At 39.2% G+C, this 27,655-nt stretch overlaps 1 protein-coding gene across 5 annotated transcripts in view; it reads left to right on the top strand.

The window, feature by feature from the left end:
• Positions 1–27,655, top strand: part of KLHL13 (kelch like family member 13) — a 110,610-nt gene that overhangs the window by 31,577 nt on the left and 51,378 nt on the right. For 4 of the 5 annotated variants that reach the window (XM_067547997.1, XM_067548001.1, XM_067547998.1 and 1 more), the window contains one exon: positions 3,682–3,753. In XM_067547997.1, coding sequence (XP_067404098.1) covers positions 3,682–3,753 — 72 coding nt within the window. Of the gene's footprint in view, positions 1–2,226; positions 3,754–27,655 lie in introns of those variants that run through there. The other variant, XM_067548000.1, reaches the window with a different exon arrangement.

The raw sequence follows: 27,655 nt of genomic DNA, 5'->3' as shown, positions 1-27,655 counted from the left end.
TATAGCTGTAATAAGCAGCAGTAACAGCACACCAGCTGTCAATCCATTAAGTGTCTTGTAAGCAGGCATCACTGCTTAAGTGAGTTAAGGTGGGATGTGAAGGAAAATAATGTAGTGCATTGGTGGATTTTTAACGGGAGCCTCCTCCCTTATATAAGGGGTTGCATGGGAGAAAGCATGACAATGCTTGTTGGACAGTTTGACTAATGGAAAATAAAGGCTGGCATTGCTGGTATGACAGAAGGAGAGCTTAGATGACTCTGTACCATGTAAAAAATGTGGCAGAGCTAAGCCTTAAGGGCCTAAATACAGAATACAAATAGTTCATTCTTCATGTGATGGAAGAGGAGGAGCCAACGGAGGGTTAACATGGGGTGATAATCCAGGAAGATGTTTGCATCAGTGTTTTAATGAATTTGAGGGCTAAGGAAAGCTGGCGTTTGTCCAGACCAGACAGGAGTTTTCAGTAGTCAACACAAGATCAAATTTAGCTGTGTGGATATAGAAGAAAAGGTAGCTTTTGAAGATGTGTGGGAAGAAACAGTATGGCCTAGTCTACGCTAGAAAAGGTTTATTGGTATAACTATACAGGCATAGCTATACCACCAGCAAACCCTTCTAGTGTAGAAACAGTTTATACCAGCAAGAGAGTTTTTTTGCTGGCCCAGTTTATAAGAGTTCCCCAAACAAGTTTTTGACCTGTGAAACCACCTCTGTAGTGAGGGTATAAATATGTTTATAAATATTGGTGGTATAAATATGTTGTAAAAATTACACCCCTAACCAACCTTACTATACTGGCAAAAGATTTACATGTAGGTGTGTAAGATTTGGACGTGACCTTGATACGTATGGATCTAGAGATCTTTTGAATGAGTGCGTCTTGCCACTGTTACTCATGGGGCTTTTGTTACTGTACTTCAAGACCAGATTAATGCAATATGCTTTTCATGGAACTATACTTCAAAACAATGTGTTATCTTAATTCTTGTGGAGAATGGCATTCCACTTGAAAAAAGAAATATTCTGTTCTTAGTATATTAAACTCATTCTCCACAATCTGCATCAACTGCCTGTTGATTTCTGGGTGAAGCTTAAGGTGCTGGTTTTGACCTTTAAAGTCCAGACTGGCGTATGTTGCATCTAACTGAGAGATAGCTGCTTTGCTGTCATAGTACAGAATGAGAAGAGGCACTTGACCTGAAGCCCTGTTGATAAAGGCAAGAAGGGGTTACTGACTGGATGTTCTGTGAGGGCCCCACAGCTTTGGAACATGCTCCTCTGCCCTGCCCAAAGTACTCTGGATCTGTTGACCTTGGGCAATACTTTAAAGCTTATCCTTTTCCCAGGCACTTGAAAATGGTAGGAATTGTAATAGTGAGGGTTAAAATTGTTTGAGGGAAAGAGATTAGTGTTGGGTTCTCTTAAATTGCTGCAATCAGGATGTATTCTTAAATTATGTCCTAATGCACATCCCAGATGTGACAGATATGACAGCATCCTGGACAAAACTTATGAAATTAAGTTCAACATAATTCAATAAAGTTTAATTAATACATTTGGAGTCCATTGTATTGGACTTGCAAATGTTTATATACTACTGTGGGATTGTATGGCGCTTCTTTAGGGGGAAGAAGAATTAATGCAATTTGGGAGATAATGTGAATTTCAAAAGACTGTTGAACAATATAGCAGACACGACTGATCTTTTGGGACAATGTGTGGAGTGGAATTCTAGGAAGTATTGGGGAGGAGAAGCTTGAAAACCCCCCCACCTAGGGATGGGAATGACGATGATGGGGACCTTATGTCTGCTGATCATCTGTTACATGAGGAACGTTCAAAGACCCAATCTGGATTCTCCGGGGACCAACAAAGAGAGGATTTTTGAATAAAATAGTCTGTTTAAGGTGACTCAGGGCCTTTGTTCTGATCCAACAAGCTGATCCGTGGAGGTCCCCAATCCTTAGGAAAGGATTGGAAGGATTGACACCAGCCAGAGCTCTTTTGTAGGTGGTGATAGTGGGTACTCGCTGGTAAATTTATGATCATGCGTGTAGATTTGTTGTTTCATATGTTTTCTCTGAAATGCTTTTACTTTAGGAAGAAAACATCTGCTCAGAAAGAACTGTGCAGTAATTTATAACTGTTTGCAACTGTGCACCATCTCTGAGAAGAGAAAGCAAGCAGGCCTGATTACACAAACTCTTTTGCTGAGAATAACACAATGAATGCAGGGAACTATTCAGCCTGGAAATACCTTGGTTAGGAGGGAGTGAGATGCGAGTCTCTATCCAAGAAAGGCAATGGGTAGGGAGCTGGAAGGCTGAGAGTGAATCCCCTTGCTGAACCACTAGGGGGAAATACAGGAGCAGGTGCCCTGAACTGGGACACCAGGTTATAGGTCGAAGTGATATGGAAGGTGATGCTAGTATCCACAGTGAGTAAAAAGTAGGTCTGAGGAGCTGGCATAAGGATGATAATTGAAGGAGATCACATGGAGACTGTGTAGAAGAAGAAGGGTCCTATGGTGTTACTCTTGAAAGTTGGAACAGAAATGAGGAAGATCTCCTGAGCAAAATGCTGAAGGAGCAATTAGAGATAGCAAGATAGTCATGAAAGCCAAGAGGGAGGACAAGACTTCAAACATAGTATGGATGATGGTATGAAAGGCAACAGAGAGCCAAGGAGTATAAGGTTGGAATACAGGAGTACCGGTCCTGAGGTTTGACTAGGCAGATAGACTTGGTGAGAGCTGTTTAGTGAACCATAGAGCAGTGGTGTTCACCCTTTTTTTCATTTGTGGACCACTAAAACTTTTTGAATGGAGGGGTGGATCTCTTTGGAAATCTTAGACATAATCTGTGGACCCTAGGTTGAAAACCATAGAGGATTAAAGGCAGAAAAAGCAAGTTTTTGATGAGTGATAGAATAGTAAAGAAAGTGGACTGGGTACCAAAGAACTAGACGAGTGCTAGGAGACAAGGCTGTGACTAAAAAAATGCAAATTATTTCTGATCCCAACATGGCTTACATGAAAGTCACAATTTTTCAGAGACGCATGAAGAATTTGGCATTCGTGAAAACTCAAGAAGACATAAAAGTTGAGAATTAGATATAGTTAGATGAGGAGTCGAAAGTAAAATAGTGCTCACCTAGTTTAAACATCTTCTATACATTCAAATTTTGTGAACGAGATGGGGAGAACACCGTTCCAAGAAATGTTTCATAAGGAGGATATGATCTCTACTCAGGATTGGCGATTTATTTCTATTTTGTTATTTAGCTATCTATACTTGTTTGTTTGAGACATTTTAGTTCGTGATTTTGCTTTGTCTAGGTACAGAAAATAATTTCTAAAAGACTTGGACAAAATTTCAAAAATATGTCCAAAAATAAAAAAGGGGCAGTGGTATGATGGCAGTAACCAATGACTCACTGTATTGTGCTGCAATAAATTAATTATATAATGAACCTATTGTTCCTTCTGTGTCTTTCGGTTGTGCTTTTTCTTTTCATTTAAAACAAAAGCCACCTTTTCATAACAAAACAATAGATAGGCTTCGTGAATCTTCAGCAGTGTGACTGCATTTTTAATTAGTTCCATCATGTTAAATACTCTGTAGGGTAGCTGCTCTTTTCTTAAATTACATATTATATTTTATCTCATTTGGTCAACAGGGGAATTACTAACCTTGACGGCATGGATCATTCTGTGCTCAGAGGGGAGATGTCAGCAGTGCTTCATGACAGGTATGTTTTATATAAGTAGCTAAAATCAGGCAGTTACTTCAGTGCTTATTGTCAGGATGGCAGTGATTTTTTTTCTTAACCTTGAAAACCTATTCCTTTTTTCTTTCTGGAAAACTTGAAGGAATCTTGAAAACAAACCAGAACTCCCCCCCTCCTTTCACCCCCGGCGCGTGCGCAAACAAAAGCAAATATTTTGAGAAACGAAAGACACAGCATATATTATACAATTCACTTCATTAATTTATTTGTTCCTCTGACGCAGAGCACATGAGTTTCCAAAATGAAAAGCTTACAGTTCTGTAAGTAAAATGCAAGGGATCCATTTGCGTTTCCTCCCCAGTCTATCTAGTTAAGTCTACCTGTCTTTTGGATCTGCTCTTGCTCTTAGTCACAAACACAATCAGAATATGCTGAAAGACACTTGATTGCTGAGCTGGCTGAGGAGGAATTCTGGTGGTTTTAAAACAAAAAAAAATATGAATTCAACTGCCCTGTTTTGTTTGTTTGTTTGTTGGTTGGTTGGTTGGTTGGTTGGTTGGTTGGTTTTTTAAAGTTCTTCAACTTTCTCCTGATACAATTAACTGTTAATCAGCCTTTCTTGAGAAACACAGATTCAAGGTAGGAATCTAAACACTTCTCTTTGTATACTAGAAGAGAAGAAACTCCAGATGGCTGCATTTCAGCCTTTTTTCTGTTTTGAACTCAGATTATAAACTTTGTATTTGGGATCAATCCTGTTTTATGTAATTGAAATGGTTCTAGAGTCCCTTATGTAAAATCTTAGCAACATAGAACTGGAAAGGACTTTGAGAGGTCATCAAGACAGTCCTCCTGCACTGAGGAAAGACCAAGTAAACCTAGACCATCTCTGAAAGATGTTTATCCAACTTGTTCTTAAATACCTCCAGTGTGGGGATTCTACAACTTCCCTTAGAAGCCTGTTCCAGAACATAACTAATCTTGTGATAAGAAAGCTTTTCCTAATATTTAACCTAAATCTCCCTTGCCACAGGTTAAGCCTATTAATCCTACCTTCAATAGACATGGAGAACAATTGATCATCCTCTTTTTATAACAGCTCTTAACATATTTGAAAATTTATCAGGTTCTCCTTCAGTCTTCTTTTCTCAAAAGGAAATGTACCCAGTTTTTTTAAAACATTTCCTCATAGGTCAGATTTTCTAAACCTTTCATCATTTTGATGCTCTCCTCTGGACCTCTTCAGTTTGTCCACATCTTTCCTAAAGTGTGGTGCCTGGAATTGGACATGGTACTCCAGCTTGAGGTCCCACTAATGCTGAGAAGAGCGGGACAACTACCTCCCATGTCTTACATTTGACAATCCTGTTAATACACCATAGAATAGCCTTTTTCACAGCTACATCAAATTGTTTGCTCATATTCAATTTGTGATCCACTATAACCCCAGTTCCTTTTCAGCAGCATTACCACCTAGCCAGTTAGTCTCCATTTTGTAGTTGTGCATTTGACTTTTCCTTCCTAAGTGAAGTACTTTACACTTGTCTTTATTGAATTTAATCTTGTTGATTTCAGACCAAGTTGCTAAGATCATTTTGAATACTAATCCTGTTCTCCAAAAAGCTTGCAACCCCTCTGAGCTTGGTGTCATTCACAAGTTTTATAAGCATAATCTCTACTCCATTATCCAAGTCATTAGTGAAAATATTGAATAGTAATGAACCCAGGACAGACACCTGCAGGAACCCATGAGATACACCCTTCTAGTTCGACAGCCAGCCATTGATAACTACTCTTTGATTACGGTCTTTCAACCAGTTGTGCACCCACTTTATAGTAATTTCATCTAGACTACATTTGCCTACTTTGAGGGACTGTCAAAAACCTTACTAAAATCAAAATACCTCATGTCAACTGTTTTCCCCTCCCATCCACTAGCCCAATAACTCTGTCGAAGGAAGTTAGGTTAGTATGGCATGATTTGTTTTTCACCAAATCCATGTTGGCTATTTCTTATAAACCTATTATCCTCCATGTGCTTATGAATTGATTTTTTTAAAAATTTGTTCCAGTATATTTCCACATATCTTTTCATGTTAGGCTGGCTGGTCTGTAATTCTCCAGGTTCTTTTTGTTCCCTTTTTTAAAGATAGATATGATGTTTGCCCTTCTCCAGTCCTCTGAGACCTCACACATCCTCATAAGTTCTTAAAGATAATTGCTAATGGTTTTGAGATTGCTTCAGCTAGTTCCTTAAAATGTATGCTGTGTTTTGATTAGTCCTCCACATTCATTACAAATGTCAATATACTTACTGTAGTTGGGTGCAGTGTAGAGAGAAATCTTTCACTGAGTGTCATTAAGAAGCTAGGATGTGAGTATACCTTTCATTAATCTTACCATGAAGCTCCTGGTAGCTGAAGAAGAAATTTCAAACTCAAGTGTTACTAATTCATGAACAAATTTTAAATAGGGTGCAAAATACTCATACGTCTGTCTTCAGTAATCTGGGTATTAAAGGTACATGTAAGAAAGGACATGAATAGATTGTTCAGATTGTTATAGTGGCTTCATCCCATTCCAGTATTAGTGGAAATAATCAGATAGTTGTTGGTAAGTGGGGGACTACTTCTCTACTGCAGCTGGGTGCCCGATAGGCACGGGGCTTGGGTGGGCTGCTGCACCTGGCCGGCAAAGAGCTTGGAGCGGCTTGATCGGACCTCAATATTACAGGAACCTCATGGACCCCTTGTAATCTTTGGTGCCCTCCCAAGGGTGTTGCGGACCCCAGGTTGGGAACCATTCTAGTAGAGGGATATTTAACTGAAGACTGGATGTACCAATCGTACAACTACAGCTTTAGCCTTTTTATTCATTCTTTTCTCATCACTCCTCTTGCTTTTCTAAAAACAAAACTGTGTTTTCAGGTACTGACTATATTTAGAATTGCATTATCCTTCATATATTAATGCTTCGTTTACCTAGATTACTTACAGTTCAGTATGCTATGTTCTCGATTTCCTACAGAGAACGGTGGGGAATTTTTTTTAGTTGTTTCTAAATGTTCCAGTCTTCTCTGTGTATGTGCATAATAGTATTTCCTTTCAGTTTTCCTCGACTTAAAGAAGTTGACACAACTCACCACGCAAAGAGAACTTAGTATGCTTACAGGAATTACAGATGCCTCCTGTTTATATACAAACATAATTCTCTGTTTTAAAATCCCTCTGTGCTGTTGTTTCTAATAAACTGCAACTGTCACTCCTCAAAAAGGGGGATAAGAAGTATTTAAACTAGCTGTGGTTCTGGGAGCCACCACAGGATCCTAATAACATCTGTCTTCCATTGGTGGGGAAGGGAAGGGAGTTGGAGGAAATCTGTTAAATATACTTGGAAAGCCTTACTTGGAAAGATCACCAAAAGACCATGTATCCTATGCATGTATGTAGTAATCTAAATGGAGCCAAGATTTATAGCTTAAAGCGGGTACAATTCACCCTCAGAAATGCTTAAAATTGTTTGTCTGAGGTACATAATTAGAACAAGGGCATTTATTACATGATAGCCAGGTGAACTGTAATGTAGAGAATGTGTTTTTACAGTATACATAGCTATGGTTTTTTCTTGATATCTGTATTTCAGCCACCTGTCTGGATGGAAAACTTCTATCACAAGAACTATTGTGTCTCTTTCCTCAGACTTTTTAATAACAATATATACAGGTCATTCGTTCAAACTGAAGCCTTAACTCAAAATGTGAAGCAAAAAGAAAATCAATATAGTGATCTGATTTAGGATTTATACATCTTCTTTTATATCCCAAGTTAGCAGGCAAAGCTTCTTTAACTACATTTAATTGAAAGAATCAGTCCTTCAGCCAAAACTCTCTCAAAGGTTGGGACTTCCCAGATTGAATGTCTGTTTTACATGAAGCCCCAGATGATTTTATTGCCAATAAAATCAGTCCTGACAACGCCTGTGTTGGATCCTGAGCTAGTCTGAAAATCTCAGAAGGTTCTTTTTCCAAGGCTGGCCAGCCAGACTGATACTGTTTCCATCTTAATGGCATTTTGTGTTGTACATGATTATATTTAAAAAGTGTGAATTGTTATGTACAGTGCTGTTTTGGTAGCTAAGGTATGTGCATAATATATCATGTATACTATTGTCCATATTTTTGCATGAAAGAAGGTGCAGACCTGCACATTGTCATCAGCCTTGCATCCTCTCCAGTACTCAAAAGCTGACTTTGTTCCAGTTTGATTTAGTTGTAGCTAAACTTCCTGGTTAGCAGCTGTGGAAACCTTTCTGTTGGGATTGGGCAACACTCTGTACGCAATGCTAGTGTGCAGTACACATTGTGACTCCCAGAGACCACTGCACACAGCATGTGAAATTTTCATTATTCAGTATTTGTTGGCTGTGTCAATATCAACATTTTCATGCATATTTTAAGAATGAAAAGTAAGATTAAAACTAAATTGTCATGTTTGACTTCATCATTGATTTTCTGGATCTAGATCAGCCTCTTTTTTCCCCATTGGTAATCCTTGCTTTGAGTAATAGGGGTACCAGTCTCCTGCGTGATCAAATAGGGTAATCAGGAGGGCTTTAAACTAGTCACGAAGTGGGAGGCATTCATGGTAGTAACACTCATATATGTACCCCAGTCTCAGGATATCTTGCGTATAACATATCTAAGCACTATGGGGTGTGTAGGGAAGACATTTTTTAAATTTGTCCGAATACTAATGCTAGGAAATTAGGTAATAAACAAGATGAGTTGGAGATGCTTTTGTATGAGAAGAAATATGATACGGGTGCAATCCAGACCAGTGAGGGGTTGCGTCACCCCTCCTCTGCAATCTGCGATGCCTCACAGTGCTTTGCTGTTGTAGCTCCCACCCAGGGCTTCTCACAAACAAATATAGGGAAATTTGGGTGGAATTTAATGGCCTGTGGCATACAGGAGGTCGTCATATATGATCTCTTCTGGCCTTAAACTCTATGAAATACCGTTTTCTCAGGGAAGACTAGTGCACATCCTAATTTCTCAAAAATAGTTTTGGCTATTTGGAAAGATCCTTCTATTTGTGGAACCATGTGGTTTTGTCAGTTTTGCTCATATTTACATATTAGGTACACAGTTTCTGTTTTAAAAACAGAAATATTATGGCAAATAATTGAACTTATAAATTTGGCACTGCAGAGGTATGGTTGTCTAATCACATGCAGTTTGTTGTTAGCTTTTCCTTTTGTTCTCCTATCCTGACTTTCTTGTTGAACCCACATAAATTTTCATTACTTGTAATTGTTTGTATGTATTTACCATGTATTTACCAGCGAAAAATCACTTAATATTGCAGATAAAAATGTACAGTTGATTATGTAGACCATGTCAGTTCAGCTTGTTCTTGTCTGCTGAACACACTGCAGCTTTAATTTAAGTATTCTATAATTCAATGCAGTCACTATAGTAATGATCACCTTTAATTTATATTTTACTCTTTTTTTAATATAACAGCAGTTTAAATGCTTTGTGATGCAAAAAACTTCTTGATCTGAAATTTAAATTGAACTTTTTTCACAGGAAGAACATATAACATTCTTTTTTACATTTGTTTTATCCACGTGAATTACTTAACCCTCATCTCCCCACACTCAATTTGTTCAATATCCTATTTTTCGTAAAATTAATTTTTGAATACAGGCTGCATTAGTTCTTGTGGAATGTAAGTTCAGAAAGATACAGCACTCTTACAGTCTTGGTGCCTGCATTTAAGATGCTTCCTATTATGCCAAAAAAGAATAGTTCTAATGTGCAGCTTAGTCTGTAGTGCATTTAGGCGTTATGTACATTTTATGAGCTTCAGTTACTGCTTTAGCTAGCAGTTGATTATCTAAGTGAGTACTTCCGAAATACATGCTGTATCTTTTTGATACAGTGTAAAAAGGAACATGCTATTCTTAAATCTTCCTGTAATCTGTTTGAGAATGCCATCTGTTGATAAACCTGAGAACAAAATGCTTTTTTATTATGCCTAGAAAACAGTCTTTTGAAGTTAGCTTTTAACCATGACTTACATTTTGATGTAAAGGTGAGGATGGAACAGTTACATTGATACTGATCTATTAGGAATATCCTCTTCTGTAAATGGATCTGTTGCATTCTTTCTCCCATTCCTGGCTACAATCCCGTGTTCTAATTTTCAAAAGCAAGATAACTGTCTGTGTGGTGTAAATTAAACTACAGACTTTCTCTAAAAGCTAATAAGAGGGATTTCCATTTAAGTTGCTCCTTTAAAAAAACAAAAAAACAAAAAAAAAAAACCTTGTACTTGCACCATATGGAGTACATTGAAGAATATTTTTCTTCCTCTATGCCTGTGTTCTAAGAATAACCTATTGAATCTATTGTTTTTAGACATTTGGGAGATGTTCTGGGATTTTGTTAGTAGTTCATTTGAATGCATAGTAGGGCCCACTTTAGGATTAGAAGGCGACTGTTTAGAGTGGTGGAGACAACAGAATCTAAAATATGTGAATCTGTGCTGAAAATATAAGACTGTGTTTCTAAAGTAAGAAATGTTCCTTCATTGTGCAAATGGACAATTAGGCTTTGTCAATATGATGTCTCTCAGATTAACTCTGACTTGTAGTGAGATACAGTGCAAACTACAGAGGAGGGGAGGCCAAACCTTGGCCTGTGAGTCGCATGTGGCTGTTTGACAGCTCAGGGGTGGCTTCTGGAGCCACATTCCCCTGCCTCCCTCCATTCTCTGCCTAGCAGCTTGGGAGGGGTGTCTTGCAGCTTCTGCCCTGTGATGGGGAGGGGGATCTCGGGGCTTCCCCCTGTGGGAGGCACCTGCTGGGGTTTGGGGCTTCAGTGGAAGCCCCGAGTCCTGGCAGGTGCCTTCTGCAGGGCGGAAGCCCTGAGATCCCTGTCCCTAGCACATGGCAGAAACCCTAAGCCCTGTCAGGTGCCTCCCATGGGGTGAAGCCCCAAAACCCTCCTCCTCATCACAAAACAGAACACTTATGATCAGGATGGAGACCCACAAGGCCTCTAGCTCTCGTTGTAATTAGCTATGAAACAGGAAGTAGTTTAATATTTTTTAAAATGCATGTGTAAAGGTTGTGCATGTCTTGCTTCTCTCGAACTTCTCAGGGTTATCTTATGTGGCTCTGAGGGTCAGTAAGTTTGGCCACCCCTGCTGTAGAGGAAAGGTGTTACTTATTTTTGTATTTGTAGCTAGTGTAGATATCTGAACACTTTGCAGGAATGTCTTACCCTGGACGAAGGAAATTGAAGCGACTCCTAAAGTACTGTTGTGTATGATTACATTTTTCTTTTCATAAGATGTAGCACAGAAGATCCTGCAAGGAGAGTGTGCACACCAGTCTGAGGACAGGGACTGGGAGAAAGCAATCTCAGGTGTGTGATATTGTCATGGAGATTGTACATCTCCTTCATACCCTAGAGAACAACAATCCTGTAAATAGATTGAATGTAAAATACTGTGAATTCTCAGAGGCTTGGAGGTCATACATATGATTTTAATTGCAGCATGTAATGCTGCATTGTGGCTGTTACAAGTAACAATGCTCTACATTTAGAAACCTAATTTCTATTTGAACATAATGTTGCTACCGAAGCATTTCTTTTGGTGTTATTTATACTATTCCAATTGTCTTAGTTTCAGTGTTTTATGTATTTTTATGCCTGGCCTGGCCTGGCCAGAACGCTCCTCAAACCTCCATGGATACACTGTCAATCTCACTCCATCTACATATCTTACTTTAAAAGAAAAATTTTAGCTTCTATCTCCATCACTTTGGACCTTCTGTTTCATTGCTTTGCTTCAGGGTGCCTGTTGCAGCCTGAGGTCTATTAGCAGCAAATCTGGAAAGGAAGTGCATATAAGATGAGTGTATTAAACCTCATATGCTCTGCTTGCCTCTCCTGTATTAACTTTTATCTCAGAGATCGCCTGGAGGTAATACAGAAACAGGTTGACAGGTTCCTCAGTACCCCTTTTGGACAAAGATAGCAGAATAGCAACCCTGTTACTTAAATTTCTCTGTATGGACAGAGATATGAGTGGAATGAAGTAGACCAACACAGGAAGTGAAATGGAGAGTTATTGGTCTGCCTTCGTAAAACTCCCCTTCTCTGCTTGTCCTATCTCATTGTGGCTTCTGGCTGGGTTCCTGTTCACCCCCGCAGCTCTAGTACGTCCATGTCTTGGTTTCCCTCATCTGACAGGACCAGCATGACTGGCCAGCAAGGAGTCCCAGCCATGTTTCAGTGCATTTAATAAGAGCTGGGCCCCGGTAGTAGATTGTGATAACTTGCTCTGACTTCACTTGCTGGCTTTGCCTTGGCACAGTAGCGCGCAACCTCACTGATTGTATGTGTTGCAGTATACTGAAAAGTCTCTTCAGTGCAGATGTGTTAGGGGTAAGTTACCAAGCGTTGACTAGTGAGGTTCTCCTGTTCGGTTATGAGAACAGGCCATCACCTACATTGGTTTAATTTGAAGCTAGACTAAATATCCATCTACTGTGGATGGCTTAGGGGTAATGATATTCATGCTGGCAGAGAACTGGAAGAACCTCATTCTTCTTCGTATGAATCTAGAGAACTATTAGGTTAGAATATGATGGCATGGAGAACTTTGCGGAGGGGGAGTTTGTCACTTGATGAATTAATGCTGTTAAAAGAACTGAACATGTATGTGTAAACAAAACAAACAGACAAAACCCCACAACTCTCCCCTCAAAAACTGGAGAACCAAATTCAGATTTAAAATTACAAATACACTTTGAAACCTACTCCTGTCCAAGTCAGTTCAAGCTGGTTGGGTTCTGTGTTCTTCCTACATTAGATTGATATCATTGTAACCTAAAAGACTATCAGATTAATTTCTGCACAGCTTTGTGATGGCGGTGTAGTCTCTCTTGTGGTAGAAACAAACTAGAGTAGCTGAATTCCAGTTTTTGCAGGTTCTGGTTACTTTTCATTAAAGTATCTGATCTGGTTGTTGTGATACTGGAACAGTGCATTAATTACTTATGATCGCTAAACTTGATTATTTTAGCAGTTTGTTTGTTTCTGCTCACCTTTAAGTGAGGTTTTGAAGAATTCTTTTTCCTCAGTGCATTAGATTTTTCTGCTTGAATCAGTTACTGCTACTGTTCATAAATGCAAAAAAGCTCATTCTAGGATCCAGTAATTTTATCAGTGCTTTTTGCCAGCAGTTGTTTTCTATGCAGGATGATCTTGATAATCTAAGTGAATTAGAAATATAAACATATCTTTCTCTCTTTCTGTGCTTTGCCTCCACTCATTATATTCTTTGTATTCCCTCTTGTGTTATGATTCACTAAACAAACTCACACATATTGATTATAGAAATGATCTTTTCCTGATAATGCTTATGTTTAAATGACAATAGGTCCAGTAGCTTATTTTAGTTACCTAGTTAAGGAATTCATTTTCTTTTCACTCATCTTACAGTCAGGTTCCTAAAACCATACCTACCAGTCTGATTAAATAAGGATTATAATCTTGGCTAGAAAATCATTTAATTTCTCTTTTCTTTTGTGTGCTCGCCTCTCCACATTTAGTTCCCCAGTTCTTTGTATAGGATTATATGTCTCCTTCTTCGTAACTAGTACAGGGCATAAATTTATCTCAAGATGGTGACTGAATGTTTATGACTAAGTAATTTCAGAGCCTCTTGTCCTGGGATGCAGAGTTGGTTGTTGCTTCATTCTCAAGTGTGGTTCTTCACTGAAAAATGACTGTAAATCTGCCATTGTTGTATTACATTTTTCTCAGTTTTTATATCTGTGATCAGTTTACAAGTAAGATTTTTTTTATATATAAAAATGACTGCTAGCACTTCAAATTCAGCCTGAAATCTGACAGTTGAGCTGGACTCATTCTATACTGTATCAGTAATTAAAATTTTGTTGGTCTAATTCTGTCCTCAGTTACACCAATCCAACTGTGTAGGTTACAGTGTGAGTAGCACAGGTATATCTGGCTCTGTAAAAACAAATCTGATGCACAAGGAATAGAATCCTTCTCTCTTCCAGAATTATGTTGACTCTGGAATGTTAACACAGATAAAAAGCAGCAGAGGCTTATTTTAGTTAGCACATAAGATTGGACACATACAGTAAGCATATGTTTTTAAACACGTGTATTTAAATACTGGTGGAAATAGGCTGTGGTTTGAGGATGAATTGACAGAAGCCAGTGTGCTGCCTATGCTGTTGTGCTGTGTTGTAGTGTCAACTGACCTCGCAGATGTATGGTTATTTGTGTTATAATTTTGAAATGCATCCGAGGGTCACCCTGTCCCAAAAACCATCAACCAAGTTTAGTAATGGGCTGTCACAATGGTAGTATAATCCACTCAGCAGGTGAGAATTGGAGGGTTGTTTCATCATGATATAAAGCAAAACGAAAAATGAATTTTATTTAAACCGGAAAAAATTGAATTTAATTCTGCTTACCTACAATGACATTAAATAGATGAAGAATATATATCTATATAATAAACTTAGAACGATTTGAAAACACACACACACAAACACACGCACACTCTATAACTTACTATTAAGTGTACTCAACTAAATATAACCCTCTGAGGCAATGTCTACACTACCGACCTTAGAGCAGCACAGCTGTACCGCTGTAAGGTCTGTGTACCTGCTGTATGCCAATGGGAGAGAGCTCTCTCGCCAGCATAGTTAAACCACTCCAATGAGTGGCAGTAGCTACTTCATCAGGAGAGAGTCTCTCACCGACATAATGCTGTCCACATTGGTGCTTTTGTTGGTGAAATTTGTCAGTCTGAGGGGAGTTTTCTTCCACACACTTGACCAACGAAAGTGCTAGTGTAGACAAAGCCTGAATAAAGAGAGAGATCTATATTTCTGTATGCATAGGCTATTCTCTGTTTGTTAATATTTTAGTTCAAGGTTCCCCTTTCCCCTAATATCTCACTGTATGCTGTCTAATGCTCAAGTCAGTCTTTGAGCTGCAAATGACTGTTATGACTTCCTGAAGAGATGGACTTGACTCCAGTCATGCTTGCTTGTGGGCCAGACCAGACCCATCAGAGCTGAAGAACTACATCAATCAGTGACATTAGACTAGCGGAACAGATGTTCAGGAACATGCCATCAAACGTGGATTGTCATGACCAGCCAGCTCTAAGCTAAAGGGACTTTTGTGCACGTTGGTCTGTCCTGCTCAACCTCAGTCTCTCCACATACTCTTGGTTTTTCTCAGTTCTGGTTTCCTTTTGTCCCTCTGACTCCCTTTGTCCTGTTTCAGTGTATTCAAAGACTCTCTGTTTCTCTCCCCTCTGTCCCTCAACTGTCCCTGTGACTCCGCTTTCCTCTGAGGACAGGGCCATTTCCTGTCACTTTCTCAGAGGGAGGGGCTACCTCATCTCCATAGAAAAGTGACAGCTCATTCACCCTGAACACACCCTAAATCATACGTCTTCATACAGGGTTGAAAGGTTCCAGAGGAGTATCCGTGTTAGTCTGTATACAGCAAAAACAAGAGTCCTGTAGCACTTTAAAGACTAACAAATTTAATTTCGGCAGGCATAAGCTTTCGTGGGCTGTAACCCACTTCGACAGATGTAAGGAATAGAAATCAAATAGTAGGTGTGTATATATATATATACACCTATCCAAGACTAAGGAACAACAATGGGGAAGTGGTTGAGGCTTATTCATAACCATTGATTAGGAGGTGAGAATGTGTGAACAGTGACAATTACTTCTTGTAATGAGAGAACCATTCCAAGTCCCTTTACCATATTTACATTAGGCAGAGAAGAGTAAATACAAGGCATTTCTAAATGCATTCTAAAAGAGCTTTCAAAGTTTGTTTCTTTGCCTATCTCTGATATGTATTCACAGTAATTGTGTATTAAATCTATATGTAAATGTTTAGAGGCCATGGGGTGGAGGGTTATATTACTAGTGCTTACAGACTCTCAGGGCAAATATTCTTTTTTTATTCTACGTCACTAAGGTGTGGGGACTGTCTGTTTGTTTTAGTTGTACAGTACCAAACATATTGCTGCTTAGCAATGTTCTGTGTGTAGTTGATTATGGCCCTCATAGACTAATGCTGTATCCTGTAGCTTGGAATAGAGTATGTCTGGCTCAGCTGTGAGATTTCATGGATGTCATCACCATCAGGCAGATCCTGGACAGAATACCAAATAGCACTTCTGCCCTCCTTTCATGCTTCTTGTGAATGCAATGTGAAGAAAGACTGGAATCACTTGAAGGCTGAAGCCTTTGAAGCCTCCCAGAATATAGACTCATAGAAGTGTTGAATATATCTGAACTTAAGCTTGTCTCTACTGAGTCATTCATTGCCTAAACGTTGAAATTTAGCCTGGCAGTCCCTAATGAGTAGTAGACACTTTGCTGAATTTGGGAAAAAAAAAAAAAGGCAATCATCCAATCATTATGAATGTCTGAAAGTACATAGCTGTACATGCACAGTGCAGTGACTTGGCAGTAGATGATTTGTCACGAGGCTTGATTACTGTGACACTCTCTTAACAGGGCTTGCAGCAGGGCATTTCTGCTGACTACAGCTTGATCTGTATGCTCCCTGATCTTGAGTGACAGTGGTCATATGATGCCTGTCCTGAATTATAAAGACAAGGTGGGTGAGGTAATATCCTTTAACGGATCAGTTTCTGTTGGTGAGAGAGACAAGCTTACACAGCATTCTGCTTCAGGTCTGGGAAAAGTACTGAGAGTGTCACAGTTAAATATAAGGTGGAACAGATTGTTTAATATGTGTTTCAAGGGATTGTTCAAAGTAGAATGGCCTGTTAACACCTCTCCACCCTGGGGATGGTTGGGGGGGGGGGGGGGAATATGGGAGGGAGGATTATGGGTTATAGATTTGTTGTAATAAGCCGTAAATCTCTATTCAGTCCATGATTTTTAGTATCTAGCAAAGGTATGCGTTCAAACTCCCAGGTTCGTCTTTTGACACTGTTGTGTGTAGGTTTCCTTTGAAGATGAGGACTAAGAGGTCAGATACAGAGTGATACTTTTCACTTTGTAAAAAAGTATTCACCCACAGCCACAGGTGATAGTGTTTGTCTTTTATCATTTTTCTGTGTGAGTTCATTTGAGAACATAGTGATTGTCTGCTTTCACCCACTTAGTTGTTGTTCAGTGCCCTAAATACCTCAATGAGGTACACCACATGTTGTGATAGACATGTGCAGGACCCGTGGATTGCGAAAGGTGTGTTATGGGGGATGTTGATCATCACAGCAGTGCAGATATGTCCACAGCTTTTGAATCTGTTGTTCTGGCAGTTTTGGTGCTGCTTTGAGTTGGTATGTCCTGCTTTGTGGGACGCTTACTTTTGATGAGGAGCTTAGAGAGGTTGGGGCATTGTTTGAAGGCCAGAGAAGGGGATCAAGAAAGATTCTTTCAAGATGTTGTACCCATAGAGTATGGGTAGTAATTGTTTGATACCCCATAAGGGCTCCAATGGGGGTTGGCAGGTGACAACTAGAGATGTGATGTTAGAGGAGGGTTTATTTCTATATTGAATCAGGTTCTCTGGGGTATTTTGGGTGGCCCATTCCATGATGCAGTCTGCTTCTCTGCTGGAGTGACTTTGTTTGATGAAGTCAATTTTAAGTGTGTTAAGTTGTATGTCCTGGAGTCTTTCCTCAAAGCACATTCTGTGGTACCTGAATCCCTGGCTGTAGACAACAGATTTCTTGGTGTGTTTGGGATGGTTTACTGCATCTGTGCAGTTAGGTGTGGAGATCCATGGGCTCCCTGTATAGAGTTGATTGAAGGATTCCATTGTTGAAGCCGATAGTGATGTCCAGGAAGTTGATGCTAATGTGGCAGTGTTCTAGAGAGTGCTTAAGGGATGGCTGGTTGAAGTTGTTGTAGAAATCTGAGGGAGTATGTCATCTGTCCTGAGGATGAAATATAATTTGTTCCGGGGTGCATTTGTCCAGAAATTTTTCAAGGTGACCCATTAAGGAGGTTGGCATACTGGGGAGCTATCTTAGTACTCATCGCTGTTTCCATGGTTTGGACAAAGGGTGTGTGTGTGTGTGTGTGTGTGTGTGTGTGTGTGTGTGTGTGTGTGTGTGTGTGTGTGTTTGTTGAATGTAAAGTTGTCATGGATGAGGATGAAATGAATGAGTTTGTTCATCTTTGGGGTGGATATCAGAGGGTTGGCCACTATACTGTAAATATTCGAGGCAGGAAGCTAAACTGCCATTATGAGGGATGTTGGTGTCTAGGGAGGTTATATCCATGGTGGCAAGGATGGTGTTCTGATGGAAGCTGTTGTGGAGTTTTTAGAGGAAGTCTGTTGTGTCCTGGAAGAAGCTGCCCTTTTGTGTGGTGAGTGGTTTGAGCATGATTTCTATGAGTCCTGTTATTCCTTCAGTAAGAGTGCTGTGACTGGATATGATGGTTCTGCCTGGGTTTCCCTGTTTGTGTCTTGGGAATCATATAGGAGGTCCCTGGGGTATAAGAGATGAGGTTGTAGAGTTTTTCTTGAAGTTGTTTGGGGAAGGATTTCATGATACCCTTAAATTCCTGAGTAAACTGATGACTGTGGGGTCGTCTTTGAATTCTTCATGATAGGTGGTGTCAGAGAGTTGTCAGTTGACCTCCTTAACATAGTCATCGCAGTTGAGGACAGTGATAGTGCCCTCTTTGTCTGCTAGTTTGATCACTATTTGGTAGTTGGATTTCAATATGTGTTAACTACTTATGCTAAACAATGTGTTCTCCCTTGTATTTAGCTGTGAGACTCTGAGTATATTTCCCAGAGATCTGAAGAAGAGCTCTGCGTAAGCTTAAAAGCGTGTCTCTCTCACCAGTGTAAGCTGATCCAGTAAAAAATATTACTTTGTCCACCTTCTTTCTAGTATCCTGGGACTAACACAGCTACAGTAACACTCTGCATTCTGTGAATTATAACATTGGCTTCCTTTTGGGTGCTTAGCTGTGCAACCTTAATGTTGCATTATTTTATACTCAAAAACATTACAATGAAATAAAATCTATTATTGCAGCACTGTTTTTGAAAATGCTTGTGCCCCCAAATTAGGTGTTTTGCAATTGCAACTTGCTTCTTTTGTCCATATTACTTCTTGCATGTTGTGAAAACTTTTCTTCCTTCATTGTGTGTGCAAAGTGGCAGTTACAATTGATCTACAAACAGAACACTGCATTTTCTGGCCTGTGTGTGAACAAATCTCAACCATAAGATTGCCTTAGCATTAACAGTTCGTGCTTTCAGTTTCTTGGAAAACCTAGCAGATAATAAACATGTGATATCAGTAACTGAATGTGCAATTGATTGGTGATGGTGGTGGGGGGAACCCACAGATTTATTAGAATGTGTAGAAATCAATGTTGGGATGTATCATATTTATTCCCTAGAAAAGCTGAGCATTACAGATTTTATCTCAATGTCCTTGTGTTGCTCCTGTCCCCATAGCATGCATGCCTAACCATGGCCAACCACTTGTCTACATTAAGCAATCTAATAGATTAACAAAACAGATTTTAATGCGATCTAGCTATATTTGTCTAATGTTGATTTGACATACAATGATGAACATAATGAACATAAAAACTCATGTGGATAGAAACAACCAGTTTACCTAAGGTCAAAATATGATGCGGAGACAGAATGGGAAAAGTTGTATTCTAAGCTATCTTTAAGGCCTTGTCTACACCGGAAAGGTTTGTTGACGGTAGTTACATCAGTGATCAAAAAGCGCTAGAACTACAGCACTTGCACTCGCCCATTCAGCATTCATTGTGTCACCAAAGCATGTCCACACTTGGTACTCTAGCATTGACAGTGAGAGCAGTGCACTTCGGGCAGCTATCTCACTGCATAACTCACAACCTTGTGTCACTAGGAGTTGTGGGATGGTGGAGAGGATTGCAGTGCATCATGGATGTGGCTCAACGTCCCGTGATGCATTTATTTCCATCCTGTCATTCCTTGCATTCCCTGCTGTGTTTTGCGGAATTTTTCAACAGCCCCCCATTTCCTGAGTGCCCGCCATCTCTATCTAAAAGAATGGATCCTGCACTGCTCTCCACTGTTGCTGTCAGCATTCTGAATACATTGCGGCTGGTCACACAGTATATCCTGAGCTCCCAATCGGAACAGGAATCCGAGCTGCATGATCTGCTGTGTGCCATACAAATGAACAGCACCACATTACTGTTTGCATTCACGGAACGTCTGCACACAGTAGACTGCTGCTTTTGGGCATGTGAAACAAGCACTAGTGGTGGGATTGCATCATAGAAGCTGATATCTCACTCCTGAGAGTAAACAGGGATGCTAGGGCACATTTCCTCCCTGCAAGCAGCTTCAAACTGGGTCCCTATGCCACTCGCCTGTGCACTGCTTTGGTCCTTGTACAAGTGATTGCCGATTGGGGCGGGAAAGTGTCCTACAATGGGGGAGAAATAAAGCCACTCTGGCGAGGAATCTGAGGCAGAGGATTGGCAAGTACCTCCAGGAAAGTTTCCTAGAGATCTCACCGGAGGATACCTGTGAAATCTCGATGTGCATTAACATGCTTCTCAACTGTGTTGTCTAGCTGCGCAAGGGAATGGGAAGCACATGGCAACATAGCTACTCTTGTGCATTTCTGTCCTGTGAACTACCTCTATAATTTGCCAAAGCAAAGGATCCCTGTGGCTCCTGTTCAGCAGCAGCTCCGAAAAACACCAGAGCTCCCTTCTCCTATAACTTGCACACCAGAGCTGCAGGGCTGGGACTGGCTGGAACCCTCCGTGGTCGCAAAGAGATCCTGACTCCCCACATCACCAAATGACCCACTCCCTGGCTCCGGTTTCTTATCCAACTCCACCTCCTCATCAATGACTTCATCAGGGTCAAGTCGGTATCCGCTGCCCCTGGGCACGTGAAGGTATCCTAGGTGTCTTGGGGATGGAGGTGGGGTTGCCACTGAGGATGGCTTCCAGCTCCTTATAGAAGCGGCAGGTCTTTGGCTCTGCACCAGAGTGACAGTTTGCCTCCCTGGCCTTCTGGTAGCCCTGCCGCAGGTCCTTGATTTTTCGCTCCACACTCATTGTGTCCCATACATAGTCCTCCTTCGCCATGGCACAAGAAATCCGGCTGTAGGTATCAAAGTTGCTTCGGCTAGAGTGGAGCTTGAACGTCATGGCTGAGTCTCCCCAAATGACGATAAGATCCAGAAGCTCTAGTGAGTTCCAAGCAGGAGAGCGTTTGGTATGTGGAACTGCCGTGGCCAGCTGGAAATAAGAAATGGGAGCTCTCTACATTGACTAAACAGGAAGTGGAATTTCAAAAATTCCTGAGACTTTAAAGGGGGAATGGCGGGTGGCTGCAGAGCATCAATTCCAAACTGATAGCCACAGCGGTCAGGGTGGGTATTATGGGACACTTCTGGAGGCAATTTACCATGACATAACGAACCACAGTGTCTAGCCTGATGCTTTGTCGATTTAAGTTGGGTGAAAAAAGCGCTACAACTCTCATCGAGATGGTTTTATTTTGTTGAAAAAATGGCATTTTTGTTTGCCAGGAGGGTGGGGTGGGATGGTGGTGTTTGCAGTGTGTACACCAGCACTGTTTTGTCCAAACTTTGGTCGACAAAACAGTCTAGTGTAGACCAGGCCTAAGATGTAGGAATTGCTGAAGTTTATGCTAAAATTATTATTAATGAAAATATCAGTGTTGACATAGATGTTGTCTGGCTTCAGGTAACAATTGTTGGAAAGAATGGAGGCAGTTCATACCTCTTAAACTCTGTGTGTGGTCTTGCTGAAAACTCAGCACTATGTTCCTTATTTGACAGATTGTCTGTGGAATACAATGGGAAGAAACATTTTAAACTGAAACTGTAGCTTTCTGCAGAAACAGAAAAAACAACTTGCACAGCTACAGATGTTAGACATGGAAAGATATTTACAATTTCCCTTACACATAGTTTAGCATTTCCATAGTTTCTAGAATAGTGTTAATGATGCTTGTGTAAGGTGTTCTAAGGATATGAGATTGTGACCTTGGACTCTTGACTGCATCTGCTACAATCTACCACTGTTGTTCCTCAAATTTAATTGAGTCAATATGAGAGCATATTAAGAGCACTTAGCACTTTTCATTGGGAAAACTCTTTACAAAGGTGAGCATTATTGTCTCCACTTAACAATGGGGGAAACAAACACAGGGAAGTTAAGAAGTTTGTACAGGGCTAAAGTGGTGAGTCACTTGTAACGCCTGGCATAGAACCTAGCTGTGATTCCCAGTGGGCAAAACTTTACAATCAAATTCTTGGGTGAGGATTAGTCACCTCTTCCCACTGCATTCTGCTTGATATTTCCCTTGGCTATTGGACTAACGTTAGTTAACCGTTACCTTTGTACTAAAATCCTGTATGAAAAAGGTGTCACTTTAATTGAAACCTGTTAATAAAGGTAACAGCTGACTGTAAAATATTACATAAGCCTCAATTCCACAATTTTCTTAAAATAAAAACAGAAGCATCAAGACAGCTAACCACTGGTAAAATCAGAGAGCATGTGCTGTCTTCCCACCTGAATACTTATTATGGTTTAACTACACAGTCAAATGTACCTGGGATTGTGCAGGAACAAATATAAACTGCATGAAAATATAGTTGGTGAGCTTGCTCAAATCTACAAAAGAAAAAACTAATTTGGTTATACCATTTCCCAGTAAGCTCCTATTTTAAAATTTGAGCTGACATTGTATTGTAGTTTCCTCATTGACATGAGGACTTGTGAAAATGTGTTAGCTATGCTGAGGCAAGGTGGGTGAGGTAATATCTTTTATTGGACCAACTTCTGTCAGATACGCTGTTTAGTTCAGTTCACATAGTCACCAGAGGGTGGCATAACTGATTTTTGTAAAAGACTCTTAAAGAGTGAACAAGAGTTTATAGGACAGAAAATACATTGGATACTAGCATTCAAGTTTCAAATGTTTAAAGTTTAGATCTATAGGAAGTTAGATCAGTTTAGCCTTGATAATCTCTCCCTTAAATTTAAAGATACATACATTCTGTTCACTTCTGAAGTGATTACGCTATAATAAAACTTAAATTTTTATAATTAATATTATTTATTTATAATTAATATTTGTATAATTTATTTGCATTTTTGTTTGAATCATAAGATGAAAGGAAGGGCATTCTTGTCACAAGCATAGGGAATTGGGAGACCTAGATTGTCTCCTGGATTCTTCTACATACTTCCTCTCTTACCTCAAGCAAATAATTTAAACACTTCTCATTTTCCAAATTGTAAAAGGAGACCAGTACTTGCCTACCTTACAGGTGAGTTCAGGTTCTTAAAGCTGTTCATGTGAAAGGTGGTCTGCAAGTACAAATTAGTAGTAATATGGTAATTTGGAAACTATATTTTACAACATAGTAAATCTTTGAATATGTATGAATGAAAGTTAAATTTAGAATATTCAAGTTATCTGGATATTTAGGCATAGTTGTGCCTAAATGTTAAGAAAGAAGATTATGATATAGACAATTGAAAACTATGTATATAAAGAAGATTAATAATCATTAAAAATGAAAATAATTTTTTCATTGAGGTAGCATACATTTCATAAGGCCAAAATAAGTTAATATTTTCTGCAAAATAACAGAATAGTTAACATCTCCAGCATCAAATATTTCAGCGACATTTCTAAATTTTATGTACAATAATCAGTATTTTAAATAACTTCAGAATACTTAAAAAATTTAAAAACCAGTGTAGATTAGTAGCATAGGTAATAGCATATGGAAAGTAAATGTATATGCATATGCAAGTTTCTATTAATTATGTTAGATAAATAATCCCTAATGGGCAGTAAAAGTTCCTAGGAGTGTACTCACCATCTGTTGTTTATCCTGTTCATTGTACAAATGTTCCCCACCACTGTTCTAAGCCTTCATGGTTTCTTTGCAAAATAAGCATAGGTTTGGCCTCAAGGCCTTGAAAGATAGAAAAATTAGAGTGAATTTCATGGGTGCAGGTGTTTTCAAAGGCTATCTAAGTTTGACTAACACGTCTAGGATAAGTGCCAACTGGCTGGTGCTTATATCAGAATCTTTATTTCAGCTACTACAGAAGTTAGACATAAAAGGAGGGAATTGCTAAGCATAGACAAAAACTCTGGTAGCATTGGTGAGCGTACAGTGAAATATAAAGTGATATACCTAAATAAAACATGGATACTTAATATCTCTGGATTCCACTCTGTGTTATGGCTTTCAGTAATGATTCCACAGTTGAGTGAATTGAGATTAGAGTGGGGATTTAACTCCTTTGTGTTTGGGGGAAACATGCACCAATCAGCATGAAAGATAGAGCACTGAATCTTGTAGCAAAATCTCATTTTTCAGAAAAGTTAGAAGTAAATCCATACTAAAACTAACAATTGCATGTTGCTGCAAAACTAAATATGTAAAGCCCAAGAAACTTTGCAAAGAACATTTGATAGTTTTCACGAGTTATCTAAGTATGGCTTATCTTAGTGAAAGCTTTGTGTAAATTGTAACCTCTGGTAAAATTTCCAAAAGCACTTATGTCACTTTTGAAAATGGGCTTTAGGCTCATATGTCATTTAGGGGATGTTAATTTTACCCCTTAGTTAAACAGTAATCTCAATCAGACAATGCCAGGTCTTTTTCCTGGTTTTGCAAATGCAAATACCTTTGTCTTTAATATTTACTGAATTACTGAATTAATTTTCTTTTTGTGTTCAGGGCTTTTTTTGACATTTGATAATCAATAAATCCATGAGAACATGAGTACAGGTAAAATTACATGTTTCAGGATAAACTGAGCTATTTTATTTCTGTTCTGAAGACATACTTTTTTTCATGTGCAAAAAATATACTGTGAAATTTGCTAGATTCTTTTTACTGAGAAGTAAACTAGTTAGTCAGTTTTATACAAATGAAACTTTTATTGGACCAACTTCTGTTGGTGAGAGAGAGAAGCTCAAAATCTTGTAAAAGATACTACCTCATCCACCTTCTCTGTCAGTCATAGAATGGACAGCCAAAATCCGGGCAGATAGTTTCTTCAGTCATCTTTAGAAAGTCACATAAAGTACTGTGTAGTTGTCATGTTACTATCGGTTTCCTAAATGCTATATCCCAAGATTGTTATCACATTGGCTGCAGCCACTCTGGCTTTATCTAGTGAGAAGAAGTTGAGATTAGGTTGTAGTTAGTTAATGCATGTTCTCCCCAGGATGACCTTGACTAGTTAAATTGAGGTGTTAGGCCTGGTCTGTTCTTAAAATGTTGGTTGATATAGTTATGGCACTTCGGGATGAAAAATCCACACCCCTGAGCAACGTTGCTATTCCAACTGAAGACCTGGTTTAGATTCTTCTGTTGACCTAATTGCTCTAATTCATATCTAATTTCTGTTTAAGACTGGCTGAAAACAAATAAGATAAATTGATGATAAATTTTCCTCTTAAATACTGTATTACAATTTGACTTCCTTTTTAAAAATAAGATGAACAGGGGAGTTAAAACTAACAGATGCAGTACACTATCCCATTTCTAACTGACCAACAGTCACCTCTGTCCCCCTATAAATTATTGAAGTGTTTAATAGTTTGGAATCATTCTAGAATACAGGGTGAATATGTTGAGGCAAGCTTTAGTAAATAGAATTGCATAAGAGCTACAGAAGGGATATTAAATTATGCTTCCTGTTACCGAGTGGTTCAGCTAGATTCACCTGTTGCACCAGATTGTATGCTCTGCTTAGGACTAAATTAAGAAATGCTTCTCCCCTTGTGGGTTCCAGGACTAGCTGCTCCAAGAAGCAGCCATTAATGATATATAGAAACTTTATCTCTGAGGTACCATTTACCCAATCAATGTGGGGATAGTTGAAATCCCCCATTATTACTGAGTTTTCAATTTTTATAGCCTCTCTGATCTTCCGGTGCATTTCAGAATCACCATCACGGTCAGGTGGTCGGTAGTATATTCCTACTCTATGTTCTTGTTGTTCAAGCATGGAATTCTTGTATCCATAGAGATTCTATGGCACAGTTTGATTCATTTAAGATTTTTACTGTGTTTGACTCTATGCCTTCTTTCACATATAGTGCCACTACCCCACCAGCGCGACCTACTCTGTCATTCCTATGTATTTTGTACTCTGGTATTGCCATGACCCATCGAGGATCATCGTTCCACCAAGTTTCTGTAATGCATGTTTATATCATTTAAGATGAGGCACACAAGTTCAACCATCTTAGTATTTAGACTTCTAGCATTTGTACATAAGCACTTATAATATTTGTCACTTTTTAAATGTCTGCCATTATGTGATGTGATTGAATGGGATTCTTTTTCATTTGACTCCACCCTACCTGTGCTTCTATCTGCTCCTCTTTACTAGGATATAGAGAATCCCCGTTAATAGATCCTCCCCTAAGGGATGCCTAATTCTGAACCGTGTGTTCCTTCTTCCCCCGCCCCTTAGTTTAAAAACTCCTCTCCAGCCTTTTTAATTTTATATGCCAGCAGTCTGGTTCTGTTTTGGATTAGGTGGAGCTGATCCTTCCTGTATAGGCTCCTTCTTTCCCCAACATTTCCACAGTTCCTAATAAACCTAAATTCCTCCTGTGAACACCGTTAGTCTTATCCATACATTGAGACCCTAGCACATCTGCCTATTTAACTGGCCCTGCACATGGAACTGGAAACATTTCAGAGAATGTTACCATGGAGGTCCTGGACTTCAAACTCTTACCTAGCAGCCTAAATTTGGCCTCCAGGACCTTTCTACTACCTTTCCCTATGTCATTGATACCTACGTTTGCCACAACCATTGGCTCCTCATATTTGAGAGGAGTATGTTGTTAAGTTTGAAGTTTAAGTTTAAGCTTGCTAGAAACTTTGCTAAAAATCTTGGTCATAATTGTGGGAAGTATTTCTTTTAACCTGATTAAAATTAGGTATGTGAAAGTGGAGAGTCCAAAATCAGATCTTGTTTTTGAGCATCATGCCAAAACAAAACTCAAGTAATAGCAAGAGAGTTAAGAAAATAAGACGTACTTTGATGGTTCAGCAAAATGCTCTCTCAACAGGAAATACTTGTTGGGGGAATATTTACAAAAATAACATCTCTAATCTTTATGCATAGTTACAAAATATAATCTGTATTAATACCTTCAGTATGCTTGTTCATATAATTCTTCCAAATGTTGACTCTCTTCCAAAATATGCTCTACCATTTTTTTCACCATTTCGTTTGGGTACATGACTTGAAAAATGATTTTGCTTGTTTTAAAAAGTTGTATCTTTGACTGTCTTGTATTAAATAGATTTTTACAATCAAGGTGTTGCTGCCTGCAGCATGTTCAGAAATTCCTGGAGCTATCAAAGAAAATGTAAAACTTTTGCCTTATTAACATGCCATTACAACTGAATTATATTTAATGATGATGAGTTATATATGTAACACATCTAATGCTGCAGCTTATTAGTTAACTTGGTTAGTTTCCAAACAGCCCTTATCTCAGTTTAGTGAGTTGAATGCTATATATTTTGCTAGTTTGAAACCCAGGTGAGAAAAATCTCTAAATAATCTTCTTTTCCAATGGGGTGTGCATTTGTATTGGGAGGGAAGAAGTGGGGAGAAGAATGACTTTACTCTTTGAAGAAAGATTTCCTTGTCAGATAAAGGGGATCCACTTTATATAAGTGTCTGCAAAATTGCTTTCTCTAACCTGGTGCATTCTAGACCGACAAGGTGGAGGAGGTAATATCTTTTATTGGAGCAACTTCTATTGGTGAAGGAG

This window comes from Emydura macquarii, unplaced genomic scaffold, assembly GCF_026122565.2.
Source record: "Emydura macquarii macquarii isolate MOO-44397 ecotype Brisbane River unplaced genomic scaffold, CSIRO-AGI_Emac_v2 contig_1253, whole genome shotgun sequence".
NCBI lineage: Eukaryota > Metazoa > Chordata > Testudines > Chelidae > Emydura > Emydura macquarii.
Note: the sequence above shows the minus strand (reverse complement) of the source record. Positions and strands in the feature narration are given on the sequence as shown.